The sequence below is a fragment of the Perna viridis genome, chromosome 10 (assembly GCF_037379345.1).
Source record: "Perna viridis isolate PV_CMFRI_1.1 ecotype Kerala chromosome 10, ASM3737934v1, whole genome shotgun sequence".
In the NCBI taxonomy this organism is placed as follows: domain Eukaryota; kingdom Metazoa; phylum Mollusca; class Bivalvia; order Mytilida; family Mytilidae; genus Perna; species Perna viridis.
Window position 1 is genome coordinate 25,644,349 of NC_142454.1, and position 20,469 is coordinate 25,664,817.

General features: G+C 33.3%; 2 protein-coding genes and 1 long non-coding RNA gene across 6 annotated transcripts; 1 reads left to right on the plus strand and 2 right to left on the minus strand.

Moving 5' to 3' along the window:
* On the minus strand, positions 1 to 11,819 carry LOC148605134 (uncharacterized). 2 transcript variants are annotated; one of them, XM_088550865.1, is made up of 8 exons: positions 11,729 to 11,819; positions 7,696 to 7,876; positions 6,362 to 6,568; positions 3,651 to 3,940; positions 3,199 to 3,412; positions 2,258 to 2,350; positions 1,468 to 1,584; positions 1 to 444 (listed from the first exon to the last, which is right to left on the minus strand). In XM_088550865.1, exons 2-8 carry the CDS (start codon positions 7,870 to 7,872, stop codon positions 181 to 183), a joined length of 1,362 nt encoding a protein of 453 aa, XP_088406991.1. In that variant the 5' UTR covers positions 7,873 to 7,876; positions 11,729 to 11,819; the 3' UTR covers positions 1 to 180. The 2 variants fall into 2 exon arrangements, with proteins under 2 accessions (XP_088406991.1, XP_088406992.1); XM_088550866.1 differs by lacking the exon at positions 7,696 to 7,876 and having other exon boundaries at positions 11,729 to 11,799.
* A 121-nt stretch (positions 11,820 to 11,940) lies between these two features.
* Positions 11,941 to 14,893, plus strand: LOC148605135 (uncharacterized). 2 transcript variants are annotated; one of them, XR_015916201.1, is made up of 3 exons: positions 11,941 to 12,418; positions 13,318 to 13,942; positions 14,710 to 14,893. It is a non-coding gene; the product is annotated as an uncharacterized LOC148605135 (long non-coding RNA). The 2 variants fall into 2 exon arrangements; XR_015916202.1 differs by having other exon boundaries at positions 13,376 to 13,942.
* Positions 13,841 to 20,095, minus strand: LOC148605136 (uncharacterized). 2 transcript variants are annotated; one of them, XM_088550867.1, is made up of 8 exons: positions 19,952 to 20,095; positions 18,504 to 18,772; positions 17,857 to 18,054; positions 17,131 to 17,369; positions 16,392 to 16,587; positions 15,751 to 15,858; positions 15,314 to 15,427; positions 13,841 to 14,272 (listed from the first exon to the last, which is right to left on the minus strand). In XM_088550867.1, exons 2-8 carry the CDS (start codon positions 18,696 to 18,698, stop codon positions 13,982 to 13,984), a joined length of 1,341 nt encoding a protein of 446 aa, XP_088406993.1. In that variant the 5' UTR covers positions 18,699 to 18,772; positions 19,952 to 20,095; the 3' UTR covers positions 13,841 to 13,981. The 2 variants fall into 2 exon arrangements, with proteins under 2 accessions (XP_088406993.1, XP_088406994.1); XM_088550868.1 differs by lacking the exon at positions 19,952 to 20,095 and having other exon boundaries at positions 18,372 to 18,504.
* Positions 20,096 to 20,469: the final 374 nt, after the last annotated feature.

The following is a 20,469-nucleotide window of genomic DNA, read 5'->3' on the forward strand; positions in this document are numbered from 1 at the left end:
CACAAAAAAAAACGCAAATTTATTACTTCCTTGTTCTTAAAAACATACATGTATATACAATCACTTAAAATAAGATTCAATAAATAACTTAAATATAAAACAAATTTTATAACTATCAGATCTAACACAATTAAGTTACGGTTTCCCTGTAGTTGATAAAGAGTTGTGGCGCTATTATATTTATTGCGGCATCGCGAACCCTTTGTTCATCAGTGCACCCTTTTCATGTAGAAATACTGCTGGCCATACTGCAAGCTTTATCGTGGAGCCTTTACGACAATATTCCTTATAAATGTCTGGATCAAATCTATCGCCATATGTAGGCCATTTCAAGAACATGGGAGGATCCTGAATTCTCATCAGCCAAATCACCTCTATACATTTATCTACATAGGCATCAACGGCTGGTGTTTTCTTTGTTTTTAGCATGTTTTCTCTGAAGGCCTGTAAAACATACATTTCATTTTTTTTAAGTGAAGAGTTTTAATTTTTACTTTTGACCGGGAAATACTGTCGTACTCCTTCGATTCTCAATGTTTCAGATATTCTCGGGGTTTATTTATAAAATCAAATAAAGCAAGATCAGGAAAAAATCAACAATTTGCTTCTTTAATGAAGAGGTCATCACGGTTCAGTATAAAAAAAAATGTCGACTGTCCATTCGGGGTAAAGCGAATTTATTACCTCTCGATACCAACTATTACTCAGTAATTGTAGGTAACTCGGTCGGGTCGGAGTAATGCATTAGCTGTTCCCCTCGTGACCATTCAAGAAATGTATAATGTTTAATTTCAATGCAAAGCATTTGAATATCTGTTCCAATTCAAACCAAGTTAAACATGCTAACTAAATCAGTTATACACAAAAACTCTTTCAGCAGATTATTCAATCATCCACTGTTTATATTGTACATTATTTTACTTGAGTAACTGTCTTTGTAAGAATATGCAAAATCTGAAAAATGTGATACACCCCAAAAAAAGGCTATATATTTTTATTTTTGTAATTAAGTTGTTTTATGGGTCTATACTATGAAATGTGTAATTATTCATTCAAATCTACCTGCTCTTAGCAGATAATCAACATTGAAAATCCAATAGATTCTATTGTATTTGAGTGTCATTTACAGAGTTATCTCCCTTAATTTTGAAATCTACAGTGCATCCCGTATATTTTTTATCTCCTAAGAACACAGGTTATATGAAAAACTGAATGTTAATTTCTGTTTACTATGGCAATTCACACAAAATATAAAAAGACAAATATATGTAGGTTTTTTATCCATGAATTACATTTTGCATGATTCTTAGCTGGAGTGCTACTTTCATAGTCACCCAAATCTGGAATCAATGCAAAATTTGCCATGCAAATATATATTAATTCGAATATTCTTTTAAATAACTGTTCGATTTCTTGTATTTGTACCATGTTACATGTAATATTTGATACAACAATAAGAATACCCACTTTAACAACAGACTTAAGACATTCATTAGGTCGTGCTCTTCTCATTTCCTTGAAACTATCCACAACTGTTTGTGGAACTGAAGAAGGTTCAGACTGAGAGATTCCAACACTGTACGCCTGAGAGAAAAAAACATGAAAACTTCAAGTTAGTAAGAACACATGTAAAAATTATTTTCGACCGATTATTGCTCTATAAGCACTTATTATGTAGAAAATTTAATTTTCTATCGAATGATTCCAAATTTGATACGTTATGAATGAGCAATGACTTGTCAGTCGAATTAATGCAACTTTTTATGGGAAAATCGAAAATACCATTTTATTTTTGCATCTTTTGATAAATTCTGACCTCGAAAATCGCAACTAGTCACTAGTCATCAAATGAACCCCAGTAGTATCAATTGTGATAATACTAAACAGAAAATACCAAATAAGCCATTTCATACATTGACAAAAAAATGTCAATTTAAGCGATTTTCGGTTGAGTAGGGGTACATGTTTGTTTATTTTATTCTAAAACCCTGAGTGTTACTTTATGGTATGATTTGAAAACTGCGATATTGGGCTATATGATAATACCTATTTATATTCAGTTTCTTCAAATGTGATGTCCTAGGAAGACTTGGACGCTCGAACAATTAAGTCACAAATTAACTTTTTGTGTCATTGGGGTACAAATAGGCCTAATATACTGAAAAAGACTTTGCCTACGTATAGAGTTTATAACGTAGATACATCGATTTAGATAAATTACACAGATACACAATTCTACAGTCAAATGAATACTCACCGACCTAAAGGGGTCATCTACACATGAATGCCAAAGTTCTAACATATTTTTCCTCTGTTTATCAGCATAGTTTGAACAAAATGCGTATCCACTCTAAAATGTAATAACACAATGGTAGACATCTTTTGATGTATTTTTTTATCAAGGATCCTTGTTCAAATTAAGAAATTTGTAACCACAAGTTTTTGATTTTGTGAGGTTGGAAATTTGCCCGGGTTCTCCACCAGAATTTGTTAGGACTTTTTGTGCTCACGTTACTTTTGGACACGAGTGGACCAAACAAATCTTGCTTTCCAAAGCTTTGAGTGGGAAGGCTCTGTAAGAATTAGAAACAAAGGTTTCTAATATTTAATTTGCCGATACCAAGAATGTTTATATATTTAGTCATTATTTCATTATTGTAAATAAACATTCTTGGTATCGGCAAATTAAATATTAGAAACCTTCGTTTTAATGTTACGAGTTTCCTTTCATAACCGTCACGTAAACATCACAATACATGAATGCAGGCCTGATGGGCGAGTTGAAATACCTCAAAATGGACACATACTACATAGTGATGATAATATCATATTTCAGTTTACTAATAGATAATTAATTGGAAGAAGTGAATTACCAAAATATGATTACGACTACCGAACAACGCCTAGATTAAACGAGTGTGCGGAACTTGTGATCATAGTTTGGTTATTCATTCTTTCAAATCAACTTTTCCATAAGTAAACTCATTTTTTTGCAGATATGAAGAAAATAAAAAACATAAAGTTAACGTGGTTTTCACGTGAAAATCACTTAACACGAATTTCACGTGAACAGTTCAAATGGATTTCACATGAATGCTCGATACACCCGAATTTCACGTGAATTCTGTCACAAAGTTTATTTGCTCAATTCAGGTGAAAATCATGTGAAAATGATGTAAAATGATTTTGACTATGTACCTTAATAATTTCCATCAGAAACTGTATAGCATTTTCCTCTGTTTGTGAAGATGATCCTTTCTTTACATGCGTTAGTGCTTCTAGTGCCGTCGTCCATTCATCATCGTAAATAGTGTGGAAGAACTCGGCTATTTTCATAGGTCTGTTTTTGTCACTCAGATCGGTAAAATCAGGATTACCTTGAGTCAATTGTTTACTAGCTAAACCACTTAACCTGTCAGCAGCAACAATACAGAAAGATTATATATAGTAAAATCAGAAATTAAGATTTCATCTAGACAAAATTTATGTCCTACGTGTTATCTCAGTTCTTAAAATTGCCAGATTGTACGGTGCAGGACTCAGGAGTGACGATAATGCAAAATTATCTTACTTTCAAAACATGCTCAATCTAAAATCTTATTTCTATAAATACATGACTGTACATGTATGATGTCCATAAAAATACCCACCGATTTCGCAATTCATCTAGGTCTTTTGTTTTCTCTCTAATTTCCGTTTGCATCCTTTTAATGTCCTCCTCTTGTTGTTTTGTATGGTTTTCAAGCTGTTTGTACATTTGTTCCGGGTAATACATATGTCCATCAAGGTTGATTGGAGCTAACTGTTTGTCGTTTCGATGATGTCCAAGATGTCCAGGAGGCCCATGGATTGTATTGCTGTGTGGTTCTTTGGTGACACAAGTTTCTAGCGTTGTTTCATAAGTTGGATGGTATGTTTTATGTCCACCGGATTTTGTCGCCTTTATAAAAGGAGAGTTGTTAATTTAAACCCTTATCCCCTCAATACTTCTTTAAAGTCAAAAATGCTTAGCAGATATTGAAGGGGTACGATCATTACACAAGTTAAAAGGAACAACTTAATATTATCTTGTAAAGTAATTATTGTGTATGTATCATCATGCGTGTCAGACAGTTTCCAACTCGGCATGATTCTTGTACTTTTTCAACAAAGGATTTATCGCTTCCTTACATGTATACTTGTACAAGTAATCGTATTTCCATCGTTTTCAAAGGGCGATAATTCTGTTTATTCAATAAGCATTTAGTCATTCAATCGTTTAAAACTCCATGACAATGGTATATATTAAAGTTAGTCTAGATAATTATTTGCAAAAACATTTTCCACAAGTAAAGAACATATTATGTAACACATATTTCTTGATTATCCCTCTATGATTCAGATACACAAACGTACAAACCGAGAGGTATACATAATTAGGTTAAGGATTTTTTTAAAACTCGAATTGTTCTTTTTTAGCTCATCTCCAGCAAAAGCAGTTAAGATTTATTTTTAGAAATAAACTCTCGTTGTAAAAAGATTTTCTATACATACGTGAATTTGAATAGCCCAAATAAAACTTTACAAGGAACTGATATCGCACTAAGCACTTGAGCTTAATTTAAAAGCCTCGTCTTAATCGGAAAAAAATTGTTCAGTGTGCAAATATCTGTTCTCGATACATACATGTATGTATTTTAGCGCCACATGGAGATGGAAACGATCGCTATACATTTCCGAAAATTCTTCATCTGCACCCGAGGTTATTTTATATACAAGTGTAAATTGTTTGTAAGTCACATTTTGCGAAAAATAATGTTTTTTTAAATATTTAAATCGTTTAGATTATGTTGGCAGAATTCTAAACCAAATAATTCTGCCCGGCTCTCTCCGTGTCCAGTTCAGTACTCTCAAGGGAATAAACAACATAACACCAGCCCCATAGTTTGACAAGTGTTGGTGGAAATGTATTCGAACAGGCGTTAAGGAATGACTGGATGCAACGGGTAAACGCACAAGTCGCCATCCTTATTTCTTGAGCACAAACCCATTTTTATCAGTTAAATCGAACTAAATACACTATTGAATACAGAGTTTCGTGGAGTGCAGCATGCTACGACCACAGCATGACGAACTCTCGTTCGCTTTAGGTATGTGTGGACACAGTATTGGTTTTTGACACAATTAAGTATACATGTACAAACGTACAATTCATTAGGGACATAATCAATTTAATAGCACACAATTTGAAATTTAATTATAAAATTTTCAAAATAGGACGAAAATAAAAAAGTCGATTTTCTTTTTAGTGAGGCCCTACGACCCCTTGTAACAAGAAAACCGTAAGAGATATCAGAAATCTGATTGAAAATCGCAAGCTTGAATTTTGATAAGAAATCAAATAAAAATAAAATTTCCAAAATAGGACCAACAATAAATAAAAATTTGATTTTTTGAGGTGACCAAATTTTGTATCAATTTAACTTCAAAACGTTAAAAGATATACCCTGTAATTTTTTTTAAACAGAATTTCTATAAGAGCTTCACCAAGCGCAGCATTTGTCCCCTCTGCCACAAGAAAGTTATAGTGCAAAAGCCCCATAACACCGATAAAATAAAAAAAATTGTCGAAACAAAATTGCGGGCAATAAGACCAACTACAAATCGTGACTATCAATCGTACAAAATTTAAACGAAAAACCGTTGAGCCGATTTCTGAAGAGTTGTATCCACAAAGTACAAGTATTCCTATTGTGTACAATGTATGAATTCAACAGGCCTTTATGACTCATGTAAAATTTGATGAATCAATATGGCAGCGCAATATGATCAACTATATATGGTGACTAACAATCCTACAAAATTTGAACAAAATCTGCGAAGCGGCAGGGGACAAAAACCACAAGCAGGAAATTTCATGAGGAATCTAATAAAAAATTCAAAATCAGACCAGAAACAAAAAAGTTTATTTCTAAGGTGTGGTCTCACTTTGCCCCCCATAGAATTACAATGCTAAATGCTATTGAAACCCCGTTTTTACAATAGAATTTTATAAGAAACAAATTGAAAAAGAACTGTCAAAATTGAATGAGAAGTTATCCTTATACATCAATTTTAAGGAAACACCTCATTTATTTATTTTGGTCCTTTTTTGCTGAACAATACGGGCCAGTGAGCCACTTTAAAAAGCAAACTTCCTAAAACAACAAGTAACAATCTAATATCATAATGACATTTGATCCACTACAACTAAAGTTACAGCACGGAAACCAAAAACGCCGTCGCCGCCGACGACAACATTTTTGCGGTCGTGAAAAATGAATTCAACTGGAAATAAAGCAAATAATCCGGCATCCTTGTAAGACAATTTCTAAAATCTTACCATTTGATTAAAAGCTTTAAGCACATCCATAAGGTAGTCAAACTCAACCATCGCTGTCTGTTTATCCCTTGTTGGTTTAACTTTGTACTCGGCAAGAATAGCCTTCAATAAATAACTCTTTGGAAAAATTCTCAGCAAGTTTTTTCCATATTCAGAATAACTACCTTGAAGATGAAAATTTTTGAACTTCCTTTGAATTTCTAAAAGCTGAAAAAAACATTCTATTATTGTTAGATGAAAAATTATGGCTGACAATGGAACATGTCTAAATACTCTACTTAAAGTTTACAATGTCGATAACTTCACATTATAAGTTGTAAATGATATCATGCATTATTCAAGAATGTGTGCTTAAAAGTAAAAGTTCCCAAATCCAATTTCCCAAATGTTGAAAAGTGACCTAAATTTAGCAAGCTTAGACAACATTAACAAATTTCGTCGATCTGAAAGCGCTACCAGATTATACATGTACTTATGTCCCTTATTTTTGTACACTGTATACTGTTTTTGTTCATATACAGTACATGCGATACGTAGTTTATTTTATATGGCTATGCTTTGCGAATTTTACATGTAATTTTTCTCGTAACGATACATTGTACGCCGTAATATGTACAAAATGTAGTTTCCTGTCTACTATCTGCAGAATTCTGTGACAGACAAGTATCATACATGTACGTTAGCGCCCATCTAAAACCAAATCTACGAGCACAGCAAGTCGCTAATAAATTAAAAAAAAACTTAAAAACTAAAGCGGAAAACCTTATTAAAAAACAAAAGATAACAGCTTTTTAACTCAGAAATAATGTGTATACATTAGTATACCGGAATGTATGTCCAAGTTTCAGTAAATTTTTCACTGACATGAATGTTTACAAATTGATGTGTTGGACAGAAATAATCAATTTTACAAAAAAGCTTAATCTTCTTCATTCGAAATGAAAAAAGATTGTGTTTTACACATGCTTGACGATTCAGAAAGATATACTTTTTTATGAGCTACTCGGCGGATGTTTCAAGAAAAGCAGAGGACGCTTACCCTAACGGTGCACCTGATCCATGCTCCAGTTTTTTTTTTCTGGAGTTCGAGTTCCTCATTTATTTTTGTTACTTTGTATGTACTATTTCAGTTACTTTATGTTCTTTGTTGTGTATGCCTGTTTTCTATGTCTGGTCTTTGTCCCTGGATTACATTCTTTTGATTACCGCTAGAACCATGGTTCCCTTGATTACTCTATTAAATACATCTACAGCACAAACTGAAAGCCTTACTTAACTATACGACATTTTATACACATGTGAAAAGTATAAACTAAAAATAAAACAAAAAGCACCTTTTCTGGTTGTAATTTTTTAAATAAAAGTTCTGTTTGTAGTAAGTCGCCATACTCAAACATTGACGCATCAATCAATTTGCGGTCAGAACAATAAAGAAAACATTGCTCTATACAATCTCGTCTAACACATTCGTCTGGGAGATCTGCTACCCTTTTAATAACAATGAACGCCATCTCTCTAAAAAGAATAACAATCATGGAATAAAATGTTTCACAGGGCACAGCTTGATACAACCACAGAGGACGAACCCTGAACAGTCGGGACAAGTTTTGACAGACCATTGTAGCTTTAAACAGCTCTGAATTTTGATTGCAGTTAAATATTTGATACAGGAAAATAATTTAAACAAAATCGATGTAGCCTCTTTTTGGTCCTTTATTCCTCAAGTAGCACAACTCTAAAAAATTTTCAATTCCAGCCTTCTTGTTTGGAAGGTAAAGCACCTTGATGTGCAATTTCTAACAGATCCAATCATGTTTACTCATTTTATTATCTGTACATCAGCAAAATGCTTCTAATTAGTCCCCTTTTTTACCCCTCATCCTTTATAAGTTAGACACAACCCTTAAAATCAATACCAGTGATCATTTTTTGGTATCATAACGGCACTTTATAGTACAATTTCAAAGAGGTCACTTCACTTGTACTCAACTTATTGTCCTGACACCATGAAAATGCTTGTTGTACAACATTAAAGAGATTTAACTTTATCATAGTCAAGCAGTTTTTGTCCGGATATCAGGGAAATCCTTGTTTTGAGTCCTGCTTGACCACTTAAACCTACTATGTAAACGGTTCCAGTCACATTCCATTGAATTCAAGCTTTCCGTTCGAGGTATGACACTGAGGGACATTTCAAAGAGATTCATTCATATTTAATCAAGTCATTGTCCGGACATCATGAAAATGTTTATTTTTGGCCCTTTCTAGTCCCTAATACTTCAACAGTTCAAGTCCAAACTATCTACATTGTACATGTATATCAATCCCGGGCTTCCTTTTGTAGCATGACATTTTGTAGTGTTTATAAATGAATGTTTACGGACAACGACGACGACGATGACAACACAACACCTTCAGACCGACTGAGTTCACATGCTTCGTCTACAATTCCGTTCGATGACTGAAAATATCATGCACATTTATAAAATACATGTACAATTATATTTTTAAAAAATATATGCAAATAAGAAAGCAAAAAACGTAAGTTCTACATGCGACTGTTGGTATATTTCAAGAAGCCAGTGACTCAATGTTTTGCTAATGAAATCGATTACTTTTAAAATTAGAATTTTTTACTGTCTCATCCCAGGCATGCGAATAACAGGTGACTGCCTATGCCTAAATTCGGCCGAACAGGAATTACAGAACTACGTATGAAGTATTAGATTCCATAGCCATTATTTTTCTTTTAAAAAAGGATTTTTGCATAAGATTAAAGATATTAGACCTTGTGTGTGTTTTAGCTAGGAGTTGTTAGTTAGTCATGAATGACGAAGAGTGCGTAAGAATGTAAACGCAGAAATATCTTTTTACATTTATGAATTCTTTCCTTTCAAAGGCAATTCAAAGAAGAAGCCGTCCTTCATCTTCGACCCAACGAAGAGATTGTCGAAGTCTTCATACAGCAGGAGGAAGTTTGCCTTTACTTTACTTCTCGCTCACAGAATTTGAGATGTAACTTGAAATTAGTGGTTTAATCCCTGCTTTCTATAAATGACATAGCGGCGACGTTTGTTGTCTGATCAGTATAATCGACACAACAGTTAAAGCAAACACATTGAGGATAGTGCAGGCCATTCTGCTTATAATTAATGTTTCTGGGAGATAACTGAAAAAAAGTTTCCCAGGACGGACGACGAGATGATTGACGCCGGATACTGGACTTCAAGTGACGACAAAAGCTCACAAAGACCTTTGGTCCAGGTAAGCTAAAATACAAGTAAGAGGAATTGATCACCATGTAGTCAAGAAACAATGTGGTACATTTGCAGTACAGTAGTAAAGAAGACTTCTCTCAGAAATCCTTTAGAATATTTGGGAAACGGAGACGGCAATTTTTCTATGGGAAAATGGTATTGCACTGAAGCTACAGTCTGCACCAAAAAAACAAACAAACAAACAAACAAACAAAACAAATACATGTAGGTGATCTTACTTGTGAGTAAAAATCACAAGTAAGGTTTTATGTAGAATCACCATCTTAAATAGAATGTCATTATTTTAGATCAACACCTACCACATAAACATGAACGGCAAATCAATGACATGTGCAGACAAAAACTTTACTCTTTAGGTAAATTATAGAGCAAAGTAATACATAATGAATGCTTCATTGACTTTACATGCATTTTAGCCTTCACACAAATCGTTTAGCTTAGTCTAATGGAAAATTAGGCAATTTATGGTATATATGGACATTAGATCTTTTAAACCATTAAGGTGATTTACAATGACTTTTAAGCTCGTTTGGTATGAGACAAAACCCTCACAGGTAACTTTCATCTAAAGGACAGGAGTAAGTCAACTCATCTTTGTAACCAATTACATCTTTGATTAAGCTACCATAAAACTGCACTTGTCTGGTCGTGTATTTTAATCAGATTGCTTTATACTCTCCCATTGTTGTTGAAGTGGTGGTTTTTCTAAGCCATAACAAGTACTTTAGAAAAAAAGACCCAAGAGGATTGTTTTGTTCAAGTCATTAGAAAATCTTGGACATGCAGGGGATTAATAATTGATCTCCTTGTCCACACGAATTGAAAGATTGCAAGGGAAAATAAAGGACTAGGTAAAATCTAGAGTTAAGATTTGTCTCACATGTGAACATTGCACAAGATATTTAAGGAAAATAGTAAAGAAAAGGCTGAGTCAACAATGAAACCGACATTTTTTTTTATAGTTTGTTAAGTACCACATGGACCACTTAAATTGCGAGTTTAAAATAAGGAGAACTATTTTTTTTCTGCTCATTTTCCATGACAAAAACAATATTAAATAGATGTGTCAAAACATTGGATTAACAAGCATATGTAGTATGGTTATGAGGTGGACACGTTTACGCATCAATCCACAAGCTGTTAAAAAAATAGTGTTAATTAAAAAAGAGAATTACATGTAAAACCTTTATTAGTTTCCATAACAGAAAAAAAGAAAAAAAGATTTCGTGAAAAATAACAAATGCACCATCGTTTAATCTTTATAAATATAGTAAATACTGAAAATCCGTACTTCTATGGCAAGCCAAAGTGGACAAAATGCCTATTTATGAACATTTATAAATATGCATTTTTGTCCACTTTGGCTTGCCATATACTTCTTGACATATCAAATCAGTAGTTTTGTTAGGTGGTGGACATTTGCTACCATCTTTTTCCATGTTCGGGTGTTAAAAGTTTTAAAATTAGACGGCCATTAAGATATTTTTCAGTTTTTTTTTATATTAATATGTTTATAATATTATTGCTCTTTTCATTAAAATCTCCCTACTACCTAACATTTTGATTTTTTGTAAATCCGTACTTTGAATCAAATTTTGCCATTACATTAGGCATCTAATATATCAAATTTATGTACCCCATGTAATTACAAGTTAAAATTGGATACACATAAATTTGCGTCATATCAATTTAAACCGATTCAAACAAAACAAACAACGAAAGAAAACATCCTTTTGAACAGCGAATGTTTACCCTATGGATACCTCGTCTCAAAGGGCAGATAACTCTAACTTGAAAACGAAAGTAAATGATACATTTCGTATATTATATAAATAGTGAGCAAGTCTTTCGATCTCAAGTAAATCAATACCTCACTGTGCAAGCCTACATTAACATGTCAAATATATTAGAAATCAAGAGAAATCAAGCTTTATTATAGTATCTTTGTAATTAGGTCTGGTTGTGAACAGGTGAGTAATATGATGCGATTGAACATTTGTCATATTTGCGTTTACATTTTGACATGTTCTTGCAAAACATTCAGTTTTGAGGACTAAAATTATATAAATAAAAAGCAAATTACTCATACCTTCATTAAGTTATTTAAATTCCTACCAAGGCATGTAAAGTCTCTACCGTCGGCCCTATTGTAACTATCTGTTTACGTATAGATGGGAGGCTCTTTAAAGGAAGTCAAACTATTGATTTGATTATTTTAATACAGTTACGGAATCCATGGGTTGGAACCCCCATTTCGTTAATGTGTGTCAAATCTGGCCAAAAATTAACATAAATACCTCGAATCCCCACCTTAAATGCATTACAAATATACTAGATGCTCCCTTTTTGTAATAAATAATATATTTACACCCGCCCTTATAAAATACTAAGAGTGAGTCACTTGGAAATGTACATGCTCACTTAAACACTGGAAATGTTAACATATATGAGTAAGGCACAGCTCTCAACCGAGCATTACACTTTACATTTGGTACATTTTTCTTAAAATTGCAAATTTTTGGAAAAAGGGACGATAGCTGAAAAGGGGGCGAGATAGGATATGCAAACGGTTATTCATTTTTACTTTCACTTTGAATTCACTTCCCTGGCCCATTTCTGCGGGCCTGTCTGATACACGGAATAATTTAAAAGCTGCTGAAATACATGTATGTAGCAGCTAGTCAACATAGAAAGTTGCATATAAATACGTTGTACGTAAGGCCAACTGCTACGTCAGGGCATTTGATATCAGACAGACTTCATGACACAAGGAATAAAAGTATATATTAACCGATACTTTGTGAGAAAAAAAGTTTTTTTCAAATTCTATAAATGACTATACATGTACATGTATATACATAGTAGGTGTGGTATTTTTTATAGGATTAAACCGCTATTTTCGGTCGTTCATGCATGAAGTAACATTTATTAGTCACACTTCCATCAATGTTTCGGCGTTATTACAAAAAATAGTTCTTAGTATTGTCCAATGCTTTATGGGGATTTTTATATTTATTATTTTATTTCCCACCATTTCCGCATAATTTGTTTTATTTATACCATGATATTTTGATGAATTGCATGTCTTTGATACATCGCCCAAAGTGTGAATTGTTGGTGGGACCCCTCGTTACTTGTGTCGGGAAGGTGTATTATTGTTGCTAGACTATTACCGGAATTTGTAACACTCACTTTTAATATGACGGGTGCCGCTTACGGGACAGGAGATGCTTACACTTCCGGAGCACCTTATGTCCCTCCCGGTCTTTTATTGGAGTTCATATTGCTAATGGTTTATTTTTTGTGTCTGTTATTCAGGCTTTATATGTAATCTTTTTACTCTGTTCGCTACATTGTGTATACAGAACGTCTTTGACATTGGACAACAACAAATATAAATTACATGTATATAATACTTGCATAAATTTTATTGTATTTTCACCTTATTTTATATTAGCAGCACACAGGTTTTATTTGATACACATATAAGGAATTATGCATGAATCGAGTGAATATATAAAGCACTGCTTGTTTTTTTACGAAACTTGTAAAGATAGCCAAGGACGTTAATAAATTATGATTAACATCACCCAACGACTCCTGTATTACATGTAGTAATTTCGGATTTCGGTCGCTAGGAAGGTTGCTGATTAAATTTAAAATATTTATCTATGGAAGGATTTGTAGAGCCACACATACATGTAAATAGACGTTTGTCATTCGCCTTTTTTCGGAGGTCCATACCAGCAATCCATCATATTTTATAAAGACTGTGGTCAAAATCTTAGAGAATTACAGTCATTCATCCAAATCAAAAACTGTGGTATAAAATTGTTACTCAGTCAAAAGAAATCTTTGCAGAAAATAAATGGAAATCGTCAGTATATGGAGTAGCACGTGAGTACAAATAATGTTGGCATTTTTTCGTATAATATATAATGAGGTCATTGCCAGTGTTTTGAAAAACTAGCAAGTGTTAGATAATAATTCTCTTTTTTTTTCTTGGGAAGTCAATTTATACAGTGAATCCCTCTAAACTTTCACATAAACTTGTAAAGAATTATGTTTTGGTTAACTGATAAGATTTGTTTGTTCACATCACGTATTTCTCTTTTTTTATGAAATTGTTCAACTTTTTGTTTTGTATGCTTTGCAGGCTAGTTTATATTGAAGATAAACATAGTATACATGTAACTTATCCTGAAGATGCAATCCTTTAATACAATAAGTCCGTCTAACATGAATATACAGCACGAGCAATCAATGTTTTATTAACAAATCTATTAATTCACTGTATATAGTGGTACGTACATTATACATTATCGCCTTAAAACATGCATGGCTAATACCCTTTTGCAAAACCCTTAGATATAAGTGGTCCCTTTTCATGTAAGTAAACAGCCGGCCATACGGGTACTTTGATTTTCCTTCCTTTATCTTTCTGTTTGTAGAATATGTATTTACTGGTATCAAATTCTTCATTATACTCTGGCCAAGCTATATACATTGGTGGTTCATTAATTACCATGTACCACAACAACTCGGCGGCTTTGTGGATAAATTTAATCACCGCCGGTGCTAACCGGTGCATGTCCATTCCAAGTTCCTCTTTGATTACTTCTTCCTTGAACCGCTGAAAGAAAAAGATCCAAAATGGCGACGATTAGCACATACTGGTCACTTATAAGATTCCAGGTGCACCTGGTCCATGCTTCCAGTTTTTAGTGGAGTCCGAGTTGCTCATTTGCTTTTGTTACTTTGTTTGTATGGTTTAAGTTTATGTTCTTTGTTGTTTATATCTGTTTTCTATGTCAGGTCTTTGTCCCTGGATTACATTCTTTTGATAACCGCTAGAAGCTTGGTTCCCATGATTACTCTTAAATTTTAAGGCATATATGCAAAACTAATTTAGGAGATACATGTGCATTGTACATGTAGGATATAGCTATGAAAAAAAGCTCAAACGAGCTTGTTAAAAAATTATATTAATCTTATTATACATGTATAATATTATTTGCAATGTTTTATTGATTACCTGCTTAATGAACTATTATATTTAAACTATTTCAGGTATCGCATGGTGTATGGTGGGTGAAACCCGAAAAATAATCGTAGGAAAGTCGCTGTAAAACCCTAAACCACTGTTATGGTACATGCATAATTATGTACATGTAGGCGCGCTGGAAACTTGACAATTGAATGCCGGTTGCATTCGAACCAAATTTCCATTTGATAGACTAAAGCATCTCAATCAACCATAGCATTTTATTTCTAGTCAATATTAACATGAAACCAATGACAGAAGTGAGAGATAAACATAGATACGTAAGATAATTTTTTTTCTTTGTTTTTGCTTCAAGTTTTATGAACTACACGAATAACATAATACATTAGATTGATTATTTCAGCAAAATTACACTGTACTATGCCTTTTGTGAAGTTGCTTTGACTTAGCTAATATTAAAATAATTCCTTAAAAACTTGAAGTTTAACAAATATGACTTCGTGATTTGACTTCGTCCCTTATACTCAAAAATGTTCTGCAATATTGTTGGATATTTAATTACATGCACATGTACAAAAACATGTATGTATAAGGTGATCCAGATTGGTTTGTTTGTAAGCACTGGGCAACCACTGTCCACTTTCATTAATGCAAATTTGATACATTTACCTCTAATACAGCATCGAGTGATGTTGCAGCCATTTGTCTCCTGTAATCCCTGGCTTGTCGTGAAACAACATCTTGGGGAAGTCTAGTACTTCTTGGTGTTTGGAACATATTGCTCTAAATGAAAAGAAAAGAGAAAAAACATAAACCTTTGAAATACTGGGGCGTTCAGATTCCATATATTAAAGGTAAAACAGTGAATGTTTCATTATTGAAACATCTGCTAATCAGCATTCTAGGATTTATCGTGCAGTACTACATGTATAATTACACAAAATGTACGATAATCTTAAAGATTTCGAATATGAATGATAAATAAGGTCCATAAACAAGAATTAAATCCCAAATGACAAAATCAAAATGGGAATGGATCGCTCGACAGTTGAAAATATTATAATGATAGAATGTCATTTTTATGGCCTTGCATGTGTAAACATTACCAGTCTTGACGATGGTTTGGCACCAGGATCTGCCACCGGTTGTCCCATGGCCTGTACAAGTTCATTCAGCTGCTCGGCTGCTAACTTTTTGCACCATTGATACCCATACTATACAAACGGGAGAAAGAAATATTTCATACACTTTTTTATACCATATATTCGAATTAGAAGCCATGATTCTTCTTTATAATCGACAGCTCCTTTCTCTCGGCGTTATGCTCTCCCAACACAATGCCTTTCGTGTAATTGAACTATTGATTTACTAACCATTAGTTACCCATTGCTTGCTACATAGAACATTGTCAAGACTAGTCTGTGAGGTGGACAGTATGAGTTAAATATATCTTGTACCAATCGAAAACTATAGAATATTACATCATTACGATCAAAAATCAAAAAGCGCAGACTACATTGTATGTGCGCTGAAAGGGTAAGTATCATTAGTTATTTAGAAAACCATAGAATGTTACATTATTATGATTGAACCCTCAAGATCAAATAGCGTGCAGACTATGTGCGCTGGAAGGGTATCATTAGTTATTTAGAATCACTTAAATGATTGTAACTTTCAACCGTTGTCGACATTAAAACAGAAAATAAGGCATTGTGTTCAGTGTATTTAAACCTTTTTTTCGACTTACTCGGATAATTTTCAGCAGTTTGTATATTGCATAATCCTCCTCTTCCGTCGTCTGGTTTCTATTGGTTCCCTTCTTTGTTGCTACTACTCCAACAGCACCGTACCATTCAACCTCATACAGACTCTTAAACTTATCTGCTATCTTTGTAGCGCTCATATGTTCTGGGAGAGAATCTCTGGCTGTAAGACTACCTATCCTGCAATTTATATATTTATCACAAATTATCCTTCGCTAATCAAAGAAACTATGGTATGACTCATATGAAAATGGACCTTCTACTGAAATTTTCGATTTTACTTGATTTTTTTGTTGTAGTAATTACATTGTACCATCATTTACTGCTACGACAGTGTTCATAATTTTAAAGTACCTTCAGACAGGGAAACTGTTCAGTCCATAAGATATACCAAAGACCACAAAGCTGGTGTTGTAAATTAAATTGAAAACAAATAGCGAATTGAACGCACTATTTTAAAGATGTTACCAAGGAAAATGTAATTCTATCCTCGTGCATGAAGTATCTGTGCCGTTTTTGACAGTCTTTCAACTGAGATTTTTTTATAATATTTATACTTGTTTTTTAGTCAAATTTGTTTACATTTTGTACATTTGTGTACGGAAGATCCTACAATTCCTGGTCCACATTGCAGAGTTATGGGACTTCTGACACAAACAAATCACGAAGTACTGAACATACAATAAACAGAAGCCCGAAAACTTTTGTAATTACTTTTCATACCTGCTTCTCAGTTCGCTAATCTCCGCTCCTTTTCTGGCAATTTCTTCTTGCTGTTTACCCAGCTTCCTCTCCAGTTTCTCATAGGCTTCGACGGGAACGTATGATATGGACAGTGCCTTAGAGTCAGACCTAGGAGATTCGTAGCTCTGGCTCCTGGGACTGTACATATCTTTAGGCTGCTGGTCAGGCATTGAGGTATGGTAATTAGGTATTGGCTTATAGGTCCCACCATCTTTACCCTGGAATGGTACATGCATGTAGACTAAGTACATAATTACACGTGTTTTGTACTTGTACACATGTATATGTTTGACACATAAACAATGATAATTGTGGATTGGCATCAAGATATACATGTATTCATACATTTTAAATAAGAGTATATACTGAACTACTAGGGTAGGGTATCAGGCATTTTTATTAATATCAAAACAGCCAACATGTACATGTATATGTCACCAACACACACACATGTGTACAAGTATAGGTCAGAGAAAAGTAAATAGACGTATATTACTGTGCTTTACATTCTGTAAGTTTTTAATAAATTTTGAAGAACTTTATATTAAGCGAAACGCAGTAGTTTTGCTTACTGATTCTAACTGGTTTGTCTTCAAAAGCTGTATGTACATGTACGATTCATTTCCACATGTGGTATAACATGTAATTATTACAGGGTAAACATATATGTACATGTACATTTATTGACAATGTATATAGTCTTACGTATTGTTTCTCTAGATCGCTGTACATCTTTGTGTAGTTTTGAAGCTCTCTGAACTCTTCCATGGCTGCTTTGCCTTTTGGTCTCCAATTTTCACATGCCTTTTTAAGGACTACATAGAGATTACTAGCAGTTAGAAATTCTGGATCCGCTGCGATTTGTTTGTCTATTCGCTGAATATGCTGGACATAAGCATTATACTGCAAAGGGGAAATATACTATTCAATGTACTACATGTACAGATGTGTACCTTATGGGTAGAGACAGTAATGTATTTTTTTCGAAAGTAATGACTCACGAAATTTTGCCCTTTTAATGTGCACGTATTGTGTACTGATTTGACCCCTGATTGTAAACATTCTTCTCATATTAAATATATTTTTTTCATACATGCAGTAGCCAAGCTCTGTCATACGCAACAATGATTGGACTGTTTTAATGTCCCATATTTCTTAACCCTCATTTTTCACATGAAAACAGTGTATTGATAGCATACGAAACATACAAATATTCCTACCTTAAAAGTTACAGTAAAGTGTTCAAGTTTATGTTATTGTTTTCCGAGCCATTAACGCGAAATTAAGATTTAATTGAAGATAAGAATTGAATTAATTACAAATTTAAATTAAAACATCGATACCCATCTGACCTTATCACGATATTTTTTAATCAGGTGATATTCGTTATCCATAAGTGTGACGTATTCTCTGTCCGCCATATCTAATGTTCTTTTGTTGATATAAGACTCCATGTCTTGGAGGATAACCTCTATGTTTGCCCGTCGTCTGTATTCCCTGGGTATGAAGTAGTCACCCCGACCCACGGGCTGAATTACGGACATCATCCTGTCTGTACGGTATGAACGGGGTACTTGTACAATGTACCAAGATTTCTAAGGCTAGGGTTACTAAGTTTAACCTGAAATTTTAGCCAAACAATGATATAACTTAAAGGCTAAAAAAGACCATGGTGTGAAAAATGCAGATATGCATGTGTAGCCTATTTCCTGCTTGACCGTGCAATTTGTGTCTTTTTCACATTTTTCAATCTTGCTATTTCCCTTAAACGTTCATAATTCTGTCTTATGACATCAAATTACAATTACTTTATTCTGTGAAGCAGTATTTCATTGTTTTTCAACGTTTCGATGATTTTAAAAGTATTTTTTGGAGCACTATATTTCACTATTTGTTTTAGCAGAAACTTATTAGTCTTTCGACCCAGCAGATCAACAAAGTACAAGCAAACCTTTCTCCAAATTATCAATAATACTGACCGTTTCAGAAAATTGTTCAGTTACCTACTGGGAGTACTATCAATGTGTAAGTATATGTAAGAATCAGGCAAAATGGAGAAAAAAATCAGCAACGTGATTCAAAAACCGACCGATAAAGACCACTATTTGACCTCTGCATCACTAGATTTATTCAGAAATTTTTTAATAGAATGTTAGAGGTTGTTAAAAGAGTATTTCAACGAAATAATAACTCAATCTACCAAAACAGATATGGAAAATCTTGTCTTTTTCCCTTAATTCAAATTATGCAATTAGTCAAATTACACTTTTTACACAAAATGGTGGTTTTTTTTCATGCAAAATTTCTTCCAAATAAACATGCTAAAAAACTGCTTCTACGAGCATACATGTGCATGTAATATGCACCTTTTTGCTTTGCTTAAACTTCCAAAACTCTGCATGTACATAACTTGAAATCTACACAAAACAAAACAGAGCGTCTTCCATGAAGACAAACAATAAAACCACATTATAAAACACGTTCTTTGATATGTATTTTGTATTATTTTACATGAGCGATACGTAGACTGGCGAACGGATAGCGATATACAATAATATGCTTTCTAAAAGAGTTAAACGGGCTTATAACAAGGTTGAAAAGTCAAGTAGACTTCGTACCAATTGGTAGCAGTTGCTTCTACATGCAAAATATTCAATATTTTGTTTTGGACTTCAATAAATTATTATTACGAAGAAAATACATCATATCTGTTTTGAACATAAAGTTCTTTTAATTACATGTAGTTATACTGGTAAACTTCACCCTTGATTAATCTTTATCAAAATGTAAAATATCTTACCTCACGAAAATTGGCAATTCTTCATAGTGAAATTTTCGTTCGTTACAAGTCAATTTAACTTACAATCCCCTTAGCTGATACCAACTTTCTTTAAATGGAACTAATGTAACAAAATATCAAAAATATTGACTAATTTTGAACTTTAGCACATATAAAATAGTTTTTCAGTATATAATATAAGTCTGTATGAAGAAATCAATGAATACTTTCATTGTTAAAATTAATTGATCCATTGCGCAAACAACTATAAGCAATAAAACAGATAAAGGGCAAGTCAACAATGAAATGTTACATTGTTGTTATTCAAACTAATGGTGTTAAACAGTCGTGATATGAATTGAATGAATTTAAAATCAAAACATATGTTCATTAATCTTACCGATAAGAAATTGGAATAAATTATTATATTAGGATCTATTCGATTACGACCAAAGAGAGGTAACTCTAACCATACCTCGTCTAGACCAATGTGATTAAGGACAACTACGCAAATCGCGTGGGTCGAGGTTAATTGCTAT

What these genes read in the sequence shown, in the direction of transcription:
- LOC148605134 (XM_088550865.1), bottom strand. Translation starts at nt 7,872, where the DNA reads ATGGCGTTCATTGTTATTAAAAGGGTAGCAGATCTCCCAGACGAATGT. An exon ending in AAAAATTACAACCAGAAAAG is followed by an intron (nt 6,569 to 7,695) that starts GTGCTTTTTGTT and finishes TGTTTTTTTCAG; the next exon opens with CTTTTAGAAATTCAAAGGAA. An exon ending in TAGATGACCCCTTTAGGTCG is followed by an intron (nt 1,585 to 2,257) that starts GTGAGTATTCAT and finishes TTTTTCTCTCAG; the next exon opens with GCGTACAGTGTTGGAATCTC.
- LOC148605136 (XM_088550867.1), bottom strand. Translation starts at nt 18,698, where the DNA reads ATGATGTCCGTAATTCAGCCCGTGGGTCGGGGTGACTACTTCATACCC. An exon ending in TTAAAAAATATCGTGATAAG is followed by an intron (nt 18,055 to 18,503) that starts GTCAGATGGGTA and finishes TCCCCTTTGCAG; the next exon opens with TATAATGCTTATGTCCAGCA. An exon ending in ATTAGCGAACTGAGAAGCAG is followed by an intron (nt 16,588 to 17,130) that starts GTATGAAAAGTA and finishes TATAAATTGCAG; the next exon opens with GATAGGTAGTCTTACAGCCA.